Genomic DNA, 20,052 nt, shown 5'->3' with positions numbered 1-20,052 from the left:
CCCATTGTATACCTAAAGACTGTTATAGTGTCCCTGCTTAGACTTCTTGTTTCTAAACTAAACAAATACAATTCTTCTAACTTTTCCTCATAGGTCATGTTTGCAAAACCTCTAATCATTCTTGCTGATCTCTCCTGAATTCTCTACAATTTGCCTCCATTTTTCTTAATGTCACCAACTTCAGCAGAAGTTTTGCAGCTTGGAGAATTGTTTCTTGCTGCAGAAGTCACCTGACACCCTGACCTTTAGCTCAACAATGAGAAATAGCATACAAGCTTCCTTAAAGAAAATGGTATTACATATATACTGTCATGTATACTTAGTGTCATGCCACCTGCTTGCCACATCAGCCAACTACTTTGCCTTAACAGCAACAAAGCAACAGTAAACAATAAGAAAAGCTTTTACTGTTGTGAGGTGTTCTATAGACAATCTGATTGTATAACTTAAAAATACAAGAAATCACAGCTGAGCTACTTTAAAATTGTATTAAAAACTTTTTGGTTTTCACTCTCTTGACATCTCAAAAAAGCCTTTCAAGAAAACAGACCAGACCAACAAAAAAAATGGAGAAAAAAACAAAAAACTGTATGCCCACTGTTAAACAGCTGTTAGCCAGTTACAGGGGAGTCAAGTAGCCTATAATTAAGAGAACAGTGCATTGAGCCTTTATCTCAGGCTGAACATTAAAAAGACCGTAACACTTCTTTGACAGGCCTATGAGTCAAATTTCTCACAGGCAGGAACTCACAAGACTTACCTAACACATACCTACTTCACTGAAGACTGTGAAGTCCAACAAGAAGCACCTCCCACAAGGGCAGCCAGCAAGGAAATCCAGATGCTAGTGATATTAGGCACACCACCTGCCCACCACACAGGAGTCAGTGATGCTCTCCAAACTATGTCTCAGCTCCTGTTTAACCCAGTAAGCACCTAAATTTCTGTTATCTGGGGAATGCCAAGCTCCCTGGCTGCTGTTGACCTGCAGGTGAAATGTGGTAGGCTGAGCTTTGCAGCTCCGCAGCAGGCAGAAAGCAGGGAAGCTCTTGGGGTGTGGACCACAGAAGAGGGCTTGCAGATGGGATGCTGAGCAGACAGCAGGCAGCACCTATCTGGGCTCTGTTAGCTAAGAGTCATAGCACAGATGCTTTAGTTGCTCTCCAGCGTATTCAATTTCTACGTACTTGGTTATGTTGCTGTTGGTCTGACCAGTTTCAAAAAATCCCTACTTGGTCACCAGACCTTTCCTGTTATTTGTAGGGCAGCCTGGGTGCTCAGCAGAGTGTTTCTGTCCAGAGGATAGCCCTGTAGAAAAGGGTCAGAAACCTGAGCGCTCTGATGCTGGGTCTCTGATGGGTTTGTGGCATTTAGCATCACTCATAATAACCTCTTTGAAGAGAAGGCTGAATGGGAGGCTTTTGGAGGAGGGCAAGGAGGAAGATGTGACAGCAGAGCACGCTGCTTATAGAGAGAGGAGCGTGCCAAGCTCCAGGCTGCATCCAGCAGAAGAGCAGTTAAAGCAGCTTTTGGAGTGCAGGAACAAGGCTAAGAGGGAGTATTACATGTGCTGAGATGTTTTCTACAGGGTCAGAACTGTTTACACTATGTGTAATGTGCCTGCACCTGTGGGTTGGGGTGGCTTTGCCTGCTGTTTGGTGCTTCCTGAGAAGCTACTACTACACTCATTGCTGATGAGACCACTGGTTTGATCTCTCCCTCCTTGGAGGATTTTTTTATAAAAGCCCTGTTAAGAAAGTACAAGAGGGTGCTTTTTGCATCTTCAATACCTAAATTATATTTTGAATGTTAAATACTAAAACACTTGCTCTTTGTTGGGGGTTTTTTGGTTGTTTGTTTTTGTTGGGTTTTGTTGGGGTATTTTGGTGTGTTTTGGTTGTGTGTTTTTTTTTTGTTTGTTTGCTTGGTTTGGTTTTGTGGTTTGGGGTTGGGGGGGAGGGTGTTTTTTAATTGAATAGTTTCTTGCTGGAGATTCACATACATTTTGAATCACATGTTTCCTTTTTGTCATTTTCTGGGTGTTCTCCCACCCTGTCCAAATCTTATGTTGACGTGAAGAGGCATACTGAAGGCCTGTCATTAAAATTGTTGATGGTAACTAGTCTGTCTGGGGGTGATGGTCGTATTAATACACTTATCACATAAAAAGGAAGCATGTGCCATTTACAAAATCTGGGCCAATGAAGAAGGAAAGGGTCATGTTCAGTCCCAAAACAGTAACAAGCATCTCCTGAGGGTTATACATAGATTTGGTTCAGAAGGAGCCAGAGAATTTCATATGTTTTAAAATCATGGGGGTATGAATTCAGCATAAGTTACAGCTGCCCATTGTTTTTTTCTTTTGAGTGGCCAGTGCCACAATCATTCAGCAGAGCACATTGATCTCATTGACTTTGGCAGAATTATAGAGGGTCTCTTTGCATGAACCATTGCTGAACAATTTATCTGATGCATTAATCATCTCTTAGATAAGAGTATCTGGACTACGCATTTTTCTTGTAACCCAATTTCCCTGCCATGGGTTTTTGTTCCTATTGGGTTTTCATGTGAAATTTTAAAATTGCACACCAGCCCCCTCCCCCCCCCCCTTTTTTTTTACGTATTTAATACTTAGGATGCCAGTGTCCATTTGTAAGCACAGTGAAGTACATGCTGCCACATAGGAGTGCTCTGTAGCCTTCAGAGAGGGCAGAGCAGTGCCAGTCTCTATTTCTCCTTTCTGCAGCTCTGGTTTGGAAATTGATTTGTCTTCATGGTAGCAAATCAAAATCAAGGCCCTATTTTTCTTTAATGTTCCAAATGTAAGTAGCAACAAGCAACAATTTTATTAGAAATCGGAATAATTGGTATAACTTAGAGGGCTGATGTGACCATTTTACCCACTTCTAGTAATCCCATTGTGAGACTGTGTCTATACTGCTAGTATAGGAACTCAGGTAAGTTGATGCTGGGCTGAGGACAGTGTCCTAGCCACCTTGGAGACTGGGCTTCCCCACCATGCAGAGGGCAAACCCTACTTGTGCCAGCCAGGCTGTGCCCCCTGGGAAACCTCCTCTTCCTCACACAGCCATCAGGAGAGAAGGATCCTCTCCATCCCATCCACTTCCCTCCCCACTTTGGTATGAATCACTGCTGTGATTCATTGTGTCCCAAATACCTAGAGAACACTAGAGCATGATTTCCCCTTCTGCTCTGCCCTTTCCTGCAGGTCTGTGACACTGCATGCTCAACTTTCCCATACAGTAAATGGGAATTAATGCGGAGAAGTCCATGGCTGGACCTGACCAGCCAGCCCCTGCCCTCCCACGTTAATCTGCCACTGTTCCTCCTATTCAGCCTGTGCAGCACAGCATTAGAGATGGAGGTGCACACTGGAACCCCTGGTTAAGCCATTTCTTCCCGACCATTGGTGTACTCAAATAATGACATTTAAAAGTGGTGTTTTAACTCCAGTAATTACCAGAGACATTTAATAGAGGGAGCCCATTCTTCTGGGCTCCTTTAAACACAAGCCTGTGAGGAATTCATGTTTTAATACAAGCCAGAGTGCACACAGAAAAATTCAGCCATTCAGAGGTACAAAACGCAGTGATCGTAGCCTGAAACAATTGTACTTAACTGAAGCATTACTCCCCTTTTTAAGATGTACTTTTAAGATCCCTGTCACAACAGCCCTTCAAACACATTTGATTGGGTTGGAGCTCATCACGCTGTCACCAACTCACTTTTCATTAGGCTGTTGCTCTCTGTTAGCCTAGCCAAGCAGAAGAACTCAAACACATGCACAAATTAAATCGACATCCAAACTCCACCAATATACAAAGCAATTTAAATGATATTCATTAGAGCGATGACAAGTCCTGATGAGGCTTTCAGGAGCGGAGTCCTTCAGCTTCTGCCGACTCGGTTTCATGGTCACTGAGGCGTAACTGCAGTGACTGTACCTCCAGTTTAGGGAGAAAAAGCTGAGAATGTGACTCTGCTTCCTGACACACCTACCTCATTCTCTGCACAGGTTTACATCTGAGCACAGGCTTCAGGCTTTTCTCACAGTTCCTCACAGGCTTTATGTTACACACATGCTTTAGCAAATCCCCTTTCCCCACCATCTACAAACATGCCAATTAAAAAGAATTCCATTTTCAAGCCATTTCATTTCACTTGGCTAGAAAGGTCACTAACTCACAATTGCGATGGCTATAAACATATCCCCAGTTTCCTACCATGCACAATGAATGGGTATATTGAAGGTTAATAAAGAGGTATTTTTTATTGTTAATTTATACTGAAGTTTAAAAGCTACCCTCTCTCCATTTATATTTTTGATTCTCCCCATTTGTATTTTTGATATTAAAACAAAACAAATTGACACTGTCTTCTCCACAGTGAGTGGAATAGGGCTGACAGGTATAATATAGGCTTTTACACAACGCCAAATCACTTGAGATTCATATCCTTTGCAACCAAATTCCTTACTTCAGGCATCAAGAGAGGAGAAGTAAGAAAATTAGCTAGGTATCTGCTTAGAACGTCCACTACACCACTTGCAAAGTTCAGGTGTATCAGGGACGAACTGCATATCCTTACCCTAATGTGACACTAAGAAACCCAGTGGGTGACATGAAGGGCACACAAGCATTTTAGCTTAGGTGTGGAAGACATCCCTGTTAGAAATAAAGAGCTTCACTGTCAGCCCCAGCTCCTGGCCAATGGTGGAGCTTCTTGCTTTTTCTTGCTCTACAACCTTTTTTTTATTTCTTGAAACAGGCTAAGAATTTTAAACCCACTCTATACAGAAAATATCTTGTTATGTTGTTAATCAAGATTTCATTTTTTGGTATATCTGACTTAGGTTGTGACTTTTAATTTTACTTTTTAAGTGCTCCCACAATAAAAAAATAGGCACACTGGTATGAAAGTATGGTTTGTAGTTGTGTATTTTCATTTCAATAAAGGTTATACATAAACTTGGTGAGTAGTCTGGACATATACATTTATCCCCAATAAGTCCATCTGATTTTAATTCTCTTAAAAGATTATTTAACCAGAAGTGCATTTCAAGCTATAAATAAGGCAAAGTGAACCAAGCAACAGCTGCTGAGGAAGTTAATGTGTCCCATGTACATGTCATAATATACTGCTGAAAAACAAACAAACAAAACACTGCCCTGACACATAAGCTGGATACTAAGTATAAAGAAAGATTGATTTTACATGTAAAAAACAAATTTATGTACCACCACCACTGTATTTGTGTACATACAAGATAATGAATACAGCACATGAGCTACAGATTAGTAAAACTTAAGTCATCTTTTTCCTGCTGAACATTTAGTTAAAATGATTGCCCCAAACCAAGGCCTGAAAACAGATTGTAGCCTCACTGATCATTCCAGCGCTTTCAGACATGCACAATGATGTGTTAATACATAATTCTGCTCCGTTTCGTAAATGACCCTGATTTTTCCTTCACTGGCAGAAAATTGACTTCTTATGCAAATACTCTCCAATGAGAGCTCTAGCATCATAGTCTTCAACATACACAAGCTTTTCATTATTACTGGATAATTACTGAGAACTCAATGCAAACAACAGCCACTTCCAGATTCTGTGATGGCAGAACCATAGTTGTTCTCTCATTTACCTCAACAGGTCAGCCAAGGGCTGGGAGACACATTTGGCACAAAGTCCAAGGAGAAGATAATTTACTGGAGTTTTTTGCTGAAGATTGTATGTATTTACTAGCAATACTCAAGGGAGGTACACATTTGTATTTCGACTACTAAACCGGTACCTGTCCAGGCAAGTATTAAGAGATATTTCATCCTTTGCTAAGAGAACAATCCAGAAACATTTTAAAAGCTGAGTAATTTTGAAACTCTCATTTTTTTTCTGCTTTGCTTCAGATATTCTAGTTTCATAAGCATTCCCTGTATTTCTACAGGGAGCAGTATGGGTAACAGACAACCTAGCAAAGCTCCAGTATATTCTTGTAATAAGAAGTTACCCAAACAAAGCAAACAAAAATAATTGTAATAATTTGCTGTTTTTCTAGGAAATACATACAGCTTTCAGGATGCATATTTTAAAATACAAAATTTATTAATTAAATTTAGCTTTATTATCAGTCGCCTCTGTTCCACTTGCACCAATTACTTCTTTCCTGTTGCAGCTGAAATAAGAACTTCTAAAATTAAAAAAAGAAGATTTTTCCTTTCAATATATGCCAGTATGTTTTTAAATTTCAAAAGTATGGCCAAATTTTTGCTGTCATAAATTACAGTCAGTCATATTCGTGTCTAGCTGTCTATAGCAAGATACAAAGCCACATTAAATGTAACAAATAATTCCATATTGATAACACTAATCTGCCTTGGTTTGGATAAAAAATTGCACATAGTGTTCACAACTAAAGCAACTGCATAATTAGAACAATATGCTTTCAGTTTTAATACAAAAATAAAACGTAATGATTCTAGAAAGATTTTGGTTTCAGAAACAGTTCTGGACACAAACTTGAAAATCATATTTCAGTTAGATTTCTTACTCACTAAAACTTAAAGATACATCCACTGAATTTTTTTAATTTTTTTTTTTTTTTTTGCTAAATGTTGACTCCAGTGAACAGCTCTCTAAGATCTGGCATATTGATTTCTTGTTGTGAAGTGAGCTGTTCAAGCTCCATTTAAGATTTTCATCTTGCATGTAGCCTTGAGCACATCATAGCACCATAAATTAGTTAAATTGCACATTTATCACAAATGTTATTTTAAGATACTGCGTAAATGTGATGGCTGGAAGATATACAGTATGCTGCAACAAGCCACTACTTGGGTGGGGTTACACCAGGGTCACCTTTATACACCTGTGATTTAAAGCTCTTCCCACCTCATCACAATTTCATTTTTAAACTCTTTCTTGAGGCATTTTGTTTTTGTTCTTACTCGATCTGCATATTTCTAAATAACATATCCAATGCAAAGCAAAAGTCAGAATTCAGAGGCATATTTTAAAATCCAGCATCCATACCTTCATGTTTGTCTAATAGGAAAAAAAAAACATCTTAACGTAGCTAGGGTGGTGATTTGGTTAGCACTAATAGTTACCATGCCAATATACATATCAGTGTATGGAAGAAAAGAACATTATTCTAGTTCATTGATTCTCTAAATTCTTTATAATGTGAAATCACATTGGTATGCCAGTCCTCAAGGCTCTGAAATGCAAGCTGAACTTTGTTTTAATAAACTTGGGATATGCAGATCCTGACTAGCCATTCATTTGCAAAGTTTCAAGCATATTTTAAAAATGTATTAAAAAGTAATTTCTGGAGCATTTTAACAGCTTGCTCCGTGAATTTCTACCTAGTCTATCTCCTCACTGCACACAGACCTGGAGAAGCCAGGCCCAGGAACTGATTTTTCCCAGATCAGGTGCAGCTCTATCAGTGGCATTTGGTGTTTGCAATCATTGACCCCTTCTCTGTATTGTAACAACAAATAGAAGTGACACTGGAAAAGGCTCTGTAGTCATAGGCTCATAGAATTGTTTGGGTTGAAAAGGACCTTAAAGCTCATCCAGTTCCAATCCCCCTGCCATGGGCCGGGACATCTTCCACTAGAGCAGGTTGCTCCAAGCCCCGTTCAACCTGGCCTTGAACACTGCCAGGGATGGGGCAGCCACAGCTTCTCTGGGCAATTTGTGCCAGTGCCTCACCACCCTCACAGGGAAGAGCTTCTTCCTAATGTCTAATCTAAATCTCCCCTCTATCAGTTTAAAGCCATTCCCCCTTGTCTTGTCACTACATGCCCTATAAAAAGTCCCTCTGCCTCCTGTGTCTGAGATAAGAGTGTTGGGTACAGACTTTTAACATTACTATTGTTAAGTCAATGGTGCATCTTAAAAATACATTGATTGACAATATATGCAATAATCTGCCAGTCTCCTTATGTGTGAATTTCTGGTTTGCAACCAAATACTATATTTAAGCTGTTATAATTTTCAAAGGAGGAATTCTCTGCTATAGAGGTAAAATGTTTGGCTGCATTTAAACTGAGATCATCTATTTGCAGAAAGTGTGGACAGCCACCCAGGAGGCTTCCTTAAAGACTTCAACTGCCTCTCCCGACTAACTGAGAGGGAGTCCTGGGATGGGACAGTCAACTGGCATGACAGCATGCTGCATCTTTATTGCTGGAATTTGAGCTGAGGCCATAAACATTGACACACAAATGACCATAAAATCAGATACAACTGTGTGCCAACAGGAAGAAAAAAAACAGAGCCCTCATCATTAATCCCATTCACTAGGTCTGCTTACCAGCATTTGCTATTGGATGCACAGAACGCTCAGTTTTTGAAGATCTAGTGCTAGCCTTTACTATTACAGAGAAATATGAAAATGAAAGGAAAGGGGAAAAAAAAAAGAAGTGGGAAGGGACAGGAGAAGAAAGGAGAGAAGAGATGGAGAGGAGAGGAGATGAGAGGGGAGGGGAGGAGAGGAGATGAGATGGAGAGGGGAGGGGAGGGGAGGGGAGAGGAGAGGAGAGGAGAGGAGAGGAGAGGAGAGGAGAGGAGAGGAGAGGAGAGGAGAGGAGAGGAGAGGAGAGGAGAGGAGAGGAGAGGAGAGGAGAGGAGAGGAGAGGAGAGGAGAGGAGAGGAGAGGAGAGGAGAGGAGAGGAGAGGAGAGGAGAGGAGAGGAGAGGAGAGGAGAGAGGAAAAGACAAGGGGAAGGGGAACGGAAAAAAGGAAGGGGAAAGGGAAAGAGGAAGAGGCAAGAGGAATGGGATCAAAGATTTAATTAGCTGCTTACTGGAAGACAGTAAAAGAATTCTGTTGGTTTTTTTTTTTTTTTTTTTTTTAAGAAAGGAAACTGTATATTTGCCATTCGGATGCTAGCTATTACTTGAAACCTGACCTATTAAATGCTGTAGTGGTGGTTTTGGTTCCCATGTAACCATCTCCAGACTCTTGAGTTCACCTGACTGGCAAAAGACATTATATACATGCACTATAATACAGGTGCTTTGGAGATGCAAATTGTTTTCAATAGTTTTGACGGACTGACCTGTCAACCCCAGTAAAAGTCTGTCATTATCAAATGCTCCTGCTTGTTTGTGTTTGTCTGGCATTTGTTTATTCATCTCCTTTTCCCCTCGCTATCTGCTGCAAATGCTGTTTAACAGCACGTAGGGCCATGAGAGGACTCACTTCAAAACCACAAAGTTGAAGTCAGTAGTCTCAGGTTCCTAATACTGTCATTTGAAAATGCTGGGTAGATGGAGAGGGGATCCCTAAACCATGAAATACCCACCAGCGCCACTTGCAGACTCAATACACTCCGGGGGAAAGTGTGTGAGCAGCAGTATCTGCCTGGGTTTGAATACACAGCACAGCAGAACACCTATTTTCTTTGCCACACGTTGCTCACAAACCCCGTCCTCACAGTCAGCCTTACCTGATGTTTAAAAAGGAGTTATAATGCTCATTTATCTTTTCTGGGAGGAGAAAAAAAAAAAGTGTTAATGCAGCCTTTGAATAAGTGCTGCCCTGCTCTTTAAATGCTAAAGTTCACTAAAACTCCACTGATTTATGTGCAGCTTTTGACTGCCAGCACCTGGCAGATGAAGAAACCTACTCAAGCTTCAGTCATAAACAGATAGCATACAATTTAATTTTAATGTGCTCGTTAGTCGTAGCACATTTCAGACATAATTGTGAATGCAACACAAAATTATAGCAAAAAGACAATTTTAATGCTGCCGTAGAAAAAAAGGTTATATGAAGAGTCTTATAATGGTGCTTCATTGTCAACAACAAAACAGGGCACAGAGTGCATTACAGTGTCTGTGCTGTTTACATGCCAATATTTTATACGTAGATTCTCATATGGTGTCAGCTGTCAGTTACTTCTGCAAATTAACTGCCAAAAATGGAGACGAACAGAATCACTTAGTGTGCTGGTAACCACGGGTTACCTTTCATATGCCTAAAGATAAAGCTGCAGTATGGAATCTTGGGAGAATAATTAGGCAGAACAAAACAGAAAGTTACCAATTGAAATAAAAAGGCATTCTACAATAGGAAATAACAACAAAGAGCTCTTATAAATAAGTAAAAGAGGTTATATCACCGAATGCCTCATAACTTTTTAAGCAAAGTATTACAGTACAAACATTTTAAAGGCTTTATCAATGTTTAGGAAATACAGTACAAGTTTTTCAAATAGATTTAACCCTTTGAGCACTGAGTTTATTTTGAATTTTTTCTTTTTATTCTTTTTTTTTTTTTTTATTTTTTTTTTTTACTAATAAATACCTTTAAAAGTCATGTTGTGCAAAACAGTTAGAATGCATGCCAGGAATGCAGTCCGTGGCTTCTGTTTCTTCAGACAGTTTAACAAAAAAACCCCCAAAACCAAAACCAAAAGATAGCAACACTAATAAATATGTATAATTTAAACATGAACCTCTACTAATATAGATGTACTGTATAGCAAAACAAAACATACTTTGCTTTAAGAATAATGTTTCTGAATACTTTATAAATGCTATCTGTGGTATCTTTCATCATATAATTTACAATGTTTGCATGTTAAAGGAAAAACCGTGGATCTAAAAAATGAAATATACACTATATATAGGTACAATTTATACCTGGGCCTTATCAGGTACAAACCCCACTGTTGCTAAAAATGCTGAAGAAAAAAGAAAATGGCATTAACCACAATCACATTTTCCATAAGAGATTTTGAAATCTATACAATATATACATCTATGTTTCAATGTGAAAATTATGTTTTTAAATTTCAAGGTGTGAGACACCTCTACATAAATGGAGGTTCATATTAGTAACCGGAACTAAGCTGGTAAGGGTTTAAAAAAAAACATATCCACACATTTTTACCAAATTAATGCAAAAGTGCTTCAAAGTACTCAGAGGGCTAAAGATTATAGGGTGAGAAATACCAGCACACTTAGGTCACATGAAAAAAGTGCACCAGAATTAGTTATAAATGCTTAATTAAACTGTCAATTAATGCATGCAGCTTGATGCATCAGAGGGATGCACAGCAACTAAATCAAATTTACACAAAATTCCAAACACTTACCACTGCATTTTAACCTTCATATTTTACCAGTAACAACAGCTGATTATGCACCTCTATTTAAACACTGTACAGTTATACAAAACAGTTCAGCCCAGAGCGACTCTGGAGTTAAAATAAGAACATGTGCCAAGAACTAAACAGTAGCTTTAAGGCGTCTTTGACAGTTTTCCTCAAAGCAAATTACAGTTATTTTAATCAAAAGCAAATGCTACTGCTTCTCTAACTCTGAAACATACAGAAGATGATCCTCTGGTGACTTCCCATGTGTTTTGCTAAGATGAAGTTTAACAGCATGCTTGCTTGCAAAAGTCCTGTTACAAAGTTTGCACTGATAAGAAGTTCCAATATCTTCCTCTGGAGAGGACGTCACCAGTTTTTCTGATGGTGACTTTGCTTGTGCTATCTGACTGTTAATCTGTTCACTGGACAGTTTGGACAAGTCTCTTAACCTGAAACCCAGATGTGATTCAAGATGACTGATATAAGTTGAAGGAGTTCTGATCTGTGAAGCACAGTCATTACAAAAGAACACTGGGTGCCCAGTGTCCAAATTTTTAAGGAACTTAGTTCCCCCCGTCCTTCGGAGCTGGTATTTCACATTGGCTAGCCAGTGGCTAATTGTGGTCATTGAAAGTCCCGTAAACCTGGAAATGTGCATTCTTTCTTGAGGGCTCAAGTCTGACATGATGTATTTACCCTCTGAAGTCTGCCGCAAACTAGCTGCAAACTGGGCCTGCAATATGAGCAAGTGCTGAGGGTTCCAGTTAGACTGACGTCCCTTCCTTTTTTGAGCTGGTGTACTCTCTTCTGGTTCCTCTATTGTGGTACCATCAATGTCAGATTTCTCAGATATGCTGGAAGGTGTGGAAGATTTTGATGTGTGACTTTCTGTCAGGTTCTTCAGCATATCAGATATATCTGACAAGGCATTCTCGCGTAGCGGCGAGTTTGACATGAATGACACGACTGCAGATGTCTTTGCTGTTGTCACTGTAGATGAAGAAGATGCAGAAGATGTCGATGTAGATGACAAAAGCGCTGAACCCAAAGAGCAGCTTTTGTCACTCTTGCCTTTCGTCAAATCTATAGGTTGGTCATTGCTGACATGATAAAAATAACGGTCTAAGTGGTCTGGTTTTTTGGACTGTAGAGGTGGGGTGGCCACTGCAGCCTTTTCTGCCAAACTGTTGCTCATTTTAAACAGCATGCTCATTGGATCCAAGGCAGGCAAAGACGGCTTTGCTGCCTTCCCAAGGTGAATATTCATGACAGACTGCAGTGCACTTAATGGATTTACAAATGGCTGTTCAGGAGGGTGGTCAGTAATGATAGCTGTGCTACTACTTAAAGAACTTACAATGGACTTAACAGGCTCCTTCCCATTTTCCACAGGTTCTACAGTTGGACTATCCTTGCAGCCATCTCTCTGAGGGACTGGGCTGTTCTGCTGGCTTTTAAAGCCACCATCATTGGAGGACTCCATCTTAAGGGGTTCACTGACTTCACTACTGCATGGCGAAGGCGTCGCACGCTTCATTGGAGAAAACTTTCCTTCAGGCTCTTTCAGTTTTTCCTCCACTTTAGTCACCTTCTCAGTGACTTTCTTTACCAATTCTTCCATGGCGTGAAAGTTTGTTTTTGGCACAGGTGAGGTCTGGCTACTTGGAGGAGACACCAAGGGCTGGTTTTTAGTTGGCGATACTAGTTCATTGTTTCCAAACATAGGTTTTAATGGTGTGCTCTTCCCAGATGAGCCCAACGACAGCTTCATCATATTGGGCAGCTGATAGGCAGCATGAATGCTGGGATAGCCACCCCAGCTTGGTGTGCCATTCTGGGCTTTGTTTATAGCTGATGTAACTGTGTTTTCTAAAGACTTCAATATATCTAATCCCCCTTTAGGGCTTTCTTCCAGGTCATTTTCAGTCAAGTAATGGTATTTTGAGGAGATATCATACTTCTCTTCATCTTCACTTGACTTTTCTTTGTCTTTCATTTTGTCATCAGCAATGCTTCTTTCTTTATCTACTTCTTTTTTTATTTCAACATTTAATTTAGGGGAAACACTAGAAGGTGTATTGGATGGAGACGTAAAAGTGGTGGCAGCAAGGGGCACAGACTGGACTTTCTCATCTACTAAAGATGTTATTGTTGGAGTCGCTGGCGCTTCTATAATTGGCTTCCCTTTTTTCATGGCAGAGTTAGTGACTTTAATAAAATGTCCCGTCACCATCATGTGAGCCGTGAGTTCCTGCAGAGTGTCATGTGAGCTTCCACACTCCATGCACTTCAGGATTTGAGATTTCCTCGCCTCAAAGTGCCAGGCATAGCTGGCACCGTTCTGGTGACCGTAGCGATTATTTGGCGTAATGTAAGGATTAGAATTCTTTTGAAGTGCATCATTGGTATCCGAGATTGTTGCTTTTGGTGTCCCACCTGTGGAATCCGGAGAACTTGGAAGTTCAAGCTCCAGTGATGCTTTCTTTCTAGTAGCTGGGATAATTTTTGCTGCTACAGGTGTAACAGGTTCCTTCAGAGGCACTTTTTGGTAGTGTTTTGTTTTGATCATATGAACACTCAAATCCTGAAGAGATTCAAATGAATGACCACAGTACATACACTTTAAAACTTTCTGGGCATCTTCTTTCCCTTCCATTTCAAGCAAAGAACGTTTACGAGGTTTGGACCACCTTTTGGGATTATTGTTATCAGTTTCGTGGTTGTCATCTCGATAATGTCCTGTTTCATTCATGTGCACTGTTAATTCTACTAAAGTATCATAGGCAGCACTGCAGTCTTTACACCGGAATTTACTGGCTCCGGTAAATATAGAGCCATAAAGCTTACTGCTTTGTCTGTACAATTGAACTGTGCTAAAAAGACTTGGTTCAGGAAGAATTCTGCTCTGAGAAACTTGCTGCAGTGTTTTAGCCATCGCAGTCTGGTGCCAGTCAAAGCTGCCACTTCCACAACTGCTACTGCTGCTGCTGCTGCTGCTGCTACCATTGTTCTTTTCCGAAATCGGCTGGTGAAGGTTCAAATTGAGATTGGACCAGTAGGAATTGGAGAGGAAATTATTATAGACGGCTTTCATTTGTTCTAAACTGTCAGATACAGTAGAGTCTTCTAGTGGTATTGAGACCTCCTTGCTCTCTTCCTCATTTTTGATGGAGCTGCTCTCGAAGTCTGCCATGCGGTCACTTGTCTCACTGATATGTGACTCACTATCCATTTCATGGCTAGAAAATTCAGCTGCTGGAGAGTTTTGGTAGCTTTGGCAGTTCTTACTGAAGTCTTTTTCTGGACATGCATATTTTGCTGAAGGCTCCCCATCAATTGCATTTTCATCAGGTTCCACATCTTCTTCCACCAGTGCTGCTGCTTTTAGTTCATCTGAAACATAGGCTATGATGAAGAGAACAAAATGCAAGTTAGTTTCTGCTGGGCTATGAGGAAAAGAACAAAACACAAGTTAGTTTCTGCTGATCATACTTTTGCTTAAATGTTTTAGCCAAAGTATACTTATTTGTAAAATTAAACAGTTAAAATCTAGTGTTTCTTCAGAGCAAGAAAAAAATCTGCTCTTCAAACATAATTTGCCACCTTATTCTTCTCAAGGGGCAACAGCTTGAAATTAAAACTAAATTTGAAATTAATGAAGCACATTCTGGAGGTGGCATTCATTTCTAAAGTAATAAATTACTTGTATCAACCTCAGAGACAGCAGTTCCTGTCTGTCAATTAATATGTCTTATGCTTCTCCTACCCCTAATGCATTTCTTAACAGACAGATTCACAATTTAAATTAAGCAAGCATTTTTTGCTCATTACAGATTTGTGATTCAATCTTTAATAGAGTACAACAAACACCAAAAAATTCTAGAAAGTAAAAAAATCCTCAGCTGCAATAATAAAAAACTGAGTTTTTTAAAGTTATCATTATTAGTAGTATTCTTTTTTAGAGTAGGAGATGATAAAAGCAGGTGACGCAACCTTTTGAAACAACTAACTATGAGCAATTTGAGGATATTCATTATGGGAATAACAAATGACCTATTCACATTTAAACCTACCTTTCTCAATGTGAAAGCCCATGCAGAATTATGTCAGCAGCTACTTCAAGGAAATTGGTATGCTGCACTCATTCTTGCTGTATAAATATATACAAGACCTTCCAGTGGACCTTACAAATGTCAAAGTGTTTGCTCTTTAGACTACTTTGTCAATATTTACTCAGCATAAGCTACATGGACACCCAACAGGGATCCTGTCTTCTTTCCCCCCTCAAGTCATGCAACTGGTGATGTACATCTAAGATACTATTCCTGAATAGGATAGTTGGGAACTGACGGTAAACAAATCTTTTTTTTTCCCATGGTGTTCCTGTGCACATATTCTAAGTATACTAAGTTTTTTCTTTTTGCAAAAAAACTATGGAAACATCAAGAGAAGGATCATTAACTGATCAAAATGATCTATTTCTATATAATGCATTAATTTACAGCTAAGCAAGAAAGCAAAAATACAGCATGACTATTCTATATCAAGTGGAGTTTAAAATTTACTTACAATCTCTCACAAATAAATTTATAAACTTTGGAAAAAAAAAAACCCACACAAACAAACAAACCCAAACCACATTACCAGTAGACCCTATGGTTGAAGACACTTAACTTCTGACCTTCTCTGCAACACGTGGAATGTGTGGATATCTGTATCTTAAACACATCAAATAATCTATAACTTGTTTATTCAGGCAGAGAAAATATAAGTTTACACCCTAAAAAGACCCTAATTTAACCAACAGAATGAAAAATGTAGAACAGTATAGTAGATATCACATATACAATATTGAACCTTGCAAACTTCTTTCAGGGAAAATATGTTTAAATGTTATCAGAAAATCACAAGAGAGAAAACAACTGTTAAAGTAACAATGAAATCAGGCTTTTAGTTTCACATGGAGTATTTCTTGATTCAGTTAGGTAATACAACTTATTCGCTACTTTTCTTTAACATGCATGAAGGGTAGTGAACCTTCCTCCAAGTATGTAAAGTTACAATCTATCTGATCTTCAGAACAGAAGTTAAAACTAAGAAAGCACAAACATATCACATAAGAGCACCACAAAATAGGGATTAGATTATTTCAGCTCAGATAATTTCAGTGCAGAAAATTCATGCAGCAGGGGTCTTATTTTTAATGTTTGGGAGAACACAGTTTGAAAAAACTTGAAACTTTATGATAAGATCTTTCAAAGATGCTGATACAAAGGCGAGACTTAGACAACAAGTTTATGATTTTTCAAAATATTTTGAAAAAATATTATTGATTTATGTATATTACAGTCATGCTGGCAATTCATTCCCAGGATCAGCGCCTATCCTGCAAATACTTGCAAGGAAACCATTACAAAGTATCCTATTAGGTGGATATCATTCAATACTTTTATTCCCTATGGATGGTACAAATTACTTTTCAGCTTAACTATTTGTTCCACCATGTTTCTGAACTCTACCAAAAATTTAAGCAAAGGAGACCAAGGCAGTTCAAATTACTCTCTAAAGCAAAAAAAAAAAAAAAAAAAACAAAACCAAAATCTGAATAACTACTGATAATGTGTAAACAACTGTCTATCAACTACCTGCCAACCAATCCCAGTGATATAAATAAGGACGGATGGAAAGAACGAACAACAGCATGAAATCTATGCTTCGACAGCAAACATACCCTTTTTCTTTTCCATCTTGTGGAAATGGTTTTTCTTTTACAATTCCTGTTCCTTTGCTTCTGCTGTGAAGCTGAAGAATAATTCCCTTTTTATGAGGTAAAGAAAATCCAAGGTTATTGCCACACTGCCTGCATTATAATGATCTCACTCCCACCTGCAGGCCAAGATGGCACACCAAAGCACTCTGAAAGTATACCTGTCTTTCGCTCTTTTTGTCCACTGAGTGCTAGTGTGAGCATTCCTACCTCACATCCCACACCAAAGCCTTCGGATCTGTCCCTGCACACAATGGAAAGTCCCCATCATCACACACAAGGGTCACAAAAACAAACAGAGAATTAGTCTGGATTTCCGTATATTTTTACTTCTCTTACTGATGAAATCTCACAGATTTTGTTTGGACTGAAACACTTGTATTGTCACATTCACAGTATTTTTAGAGAGTGACTTTTTCATTAGGGAAAGCCTCCAGCACGCAGCTCATTTAAATGTAAATCTATTTACCTTTCATGCTTTCTTTGCCCTTTTCACCAACTATCACGCACATTTACGTGTTAACCAGGAGCTGCCTCCTTTATAGCTGTTCTCCTTCCTAAGCTCAAGCTGTGAAGCCAACTTGTGACATCAGTCTTTGATCCAGAAATGCAGGAAATAAGGCACAAATGACAGCATAGAAGTGAACCCAGAAATCTGCAACTCGTATAAACTACAGCCTGAACAACTCCTTCTGCTCTTTCTCCTATACAAAGGAAAGGAGGGATGAAACACAACATTACCCCCAACTTGTTCCATTACCCCCAATTTCCTCAACCAAAGATTTATGCAAGAGATGAGGCTGCCCAAGGAAATATCTTAGCCTAAGATGTAAATCACCATCCTAAACTGGAATTTACACCTCTAGTTTCCAATTCCTTATTCCAAGGGCCTTCAGGGAAATACAAGGCAACCCAACAAGTCCCAGACCAACTCGTGATGGCAGACCTGGGGCATACTCAAAGGTCCTGCAGTACCACTACATGCTGAAATATGGAGGCTTTTCCTCAGAAAACCTAATTAAATTGTTATCAGCATGTGGGACAGAAGAAGAGAGACTTTTAAGGACAAAGTTCAGTCCTTAATGCTCTGAGGCAGCGAGTATGGGATTAAGTACAGGTACTCATGGAAAGGAGCCCATCTGCAGCTGAGGGAATCTCTGATCCCTCCATGCCCCACCAGATTTTTTCTCAGGGGAGAGAGATGATCTATATTGTGTTTGAGCACAGGTGAAGGTAACAGCATCACTGCAACAGAAAGAAGGACAAGGAGGCCCAAAGCAGAGAAATTTCTTGTTTGGTTGAGTACATACAAGAAGAGCAAAGAGAATATAAAAACAGAAAACAAAACCAGGAGGTGATGCTAAATTGTTTCAGTGAGATTCACTGCCTGATGGAGAAAGTGTCTTTAAGAAGCACTGTCTCCAGCCCATAGCTACTCAGCTGTTTCCTTCTTATAAAAATAAATAAATAAATAAATAAATAAATAAATAAATAAATAAATAAATAAATAAGGCTTGTCTTTGCTATTTTTCAAATGTAGAGTGAATGTTTGAAACAGCGGGGTGTCTGTTGAATTCTTCTTCAATGCCTTGACAAAAAAGTCGGAGAGAAAAAAAAAAAAAACACCAAAAACCCCACAACTTTAAAGGCAATTCTAATAGCAGAAGATGTTAATAAGAATGGAAGGGAAAGAAATTAGGTGGTTCTGGATTTTGTTTTTCCCAAGTAAAGGAAGAAAAAAAATTACAGTTCTCGAAAAAGTTCTCATTTTACATCTCATGGGGCAACATAAGCCACAGAAAATTGCCTGCGAGTTGAACAGTGATGTCACTATGACATAATATTTGACCAAAATGGAAAGCAGTTCCCTAGCACACTCCCCAGTTTATACAGCACGTGAGGATATCAAAGGGGTTCAGAAACCTATTGCAGGTGCAGCCACAATAAGGTTGAGAACAAATATTTCCCTCATTAAAGTTTGTTGCAATTATTAACTGAAGTGCTAGGTCATAATGAAATTAACGCACTTGATATCAATACATATCAGTAAACTGTGGTATAATGCAATTCATTTCCACAGAAGAGGGAAGTACCTTCATAACTGAGCTATGGATCATTTCCTTGCCAGTGAAATAAATTGTGATCCATCGCTACCCAAAATAATCTGCATATTATATATACACCAATAAACTCACATACTTGGCTCCACACAGACACCAGAGATCTACTACATAATACTAGAAAAATATCTCCATCTACTACATCTCTGCAAGCAGAGGAAATCTTTGTGCAGCTAAAACAATTCTTACTCTACTGATGTCCCAGGCCTAACTCAGCAATCTTCTGAGGTGCTCACCAGCACAACAGCTACTGGCTTGAACCCCGATGGCTGGAGGTCCTCTTCAGCAGAAAGAGGAAAAACATCACATGGTTTTCATTCCTTCCACAGCAATATCCACCCAGTAATGCAGTCAGACAGCTATCTCCTAGAGTTTGTATGGAAATATAAAACCATAGCATTAAAGGTGTACTTTACTGTTCTCCAAAACACAATCCATTGCACAAGTCTTCCCTTATTTCCTGAAAAATGCATCTGAGACCATATATTTTGGCCTGGTTCTATCCAAATATTTAATTTCAATACTTATGAAATGTCTTGTTTTAATCGTGTTTTTCTGCAAAGACTTCTTTTAAATCCATTAGCTTACTGGGGTATATTTCATAGAATAATTGAATGGTTTGGGTTTGAAGAAACCTTGGAGCTCATCAAGTTCCAATCCCGTGTCATGGGCAAGGACACCCTCCACTAGACCAGCTTGCTTCAAGCCCCATCCAAACTGGTCTTGAACACTGACAGGGATGGGGCAGCCACAGCTTTCTCTGGGCAACTTGTGCCAGTAGCTCACCATCCTCACAGGGAAGAACTTCTTCGTAATACCTAATCTAAATCTTCCTCTGTCAGTTTAAAGAACGAAGTGGGTACCCTGGAGACAGAGGATATAAAGAAGGCAGAGGTGCTGAATGCCTTCTTTGCCTCTGTCTTTACTCCTGCAGACTCTCCCCGAGGGCCCCGGATTTTTATAGCCCCAGAAGGAGTCAGGACAAAGGAGGAGTTTGCTTTGGTAGATGAGGATTGGGTTAGGGATCAGCTATG

The 20,052-nt window shown here is 39.4% G+C and overlaps 1 protein-coding gene across 1 annotated transcript; it reads right to left on the bottom strand.

Annotated features, from left to right (window-relative positions):
- Window positions 1-9,754: 9,754 nt before the first annotated feature.
- Window positions 9,755-14,504, bottom strand: TSHZ3 (teashirt zinc finger homeobox 3). The gene has a single exon (XM_065661697.1). The coding sequence runs from the start codon at window positions 14,361-14,363 to the stop codon at window positions 11,340-11,342; it is 3,024 nt and encodes a 1,007-aa protein (XP_065517769.1). The 5' UTR covers window positions 14,364-14,504; the 3' UTR covers window positions 9,755-11,339.
- Window positions 14,505-20,052: the final 5,548 nt, after the last annotated feature.

The sequence above is a fragment of the Lathamus discolor genome, chromosome Z (genome assembly GCF_037157495.1).
Source record: "Lathamus discolor isolate bLatDis1 chromosome Z, bLatDis1.hap1, whole genome shotgun sequence".
Taxonomy (NCBI): domain Eukaryota; kingdom Metazoa; phylum Chordata; class Aves; order Psittaciformes; family Psittacidae; genus Lathamus; species Lathamus discolor.
The sequence above is the reverse complement of the archived record's forward strand: the minus strand, read 5'-3'. Positions and strand labels throughout refer to the sequence as shown.

Excerpts from the sequence above, each read along its gene's own strand:
- TSHZ3 (XM_065661697.1), bottom strand. The coding sequence starts at position 14,363 with ATGGATAGTGAGTCACATATCAGTGAGACAAGTGACCGCATGGCAGAC.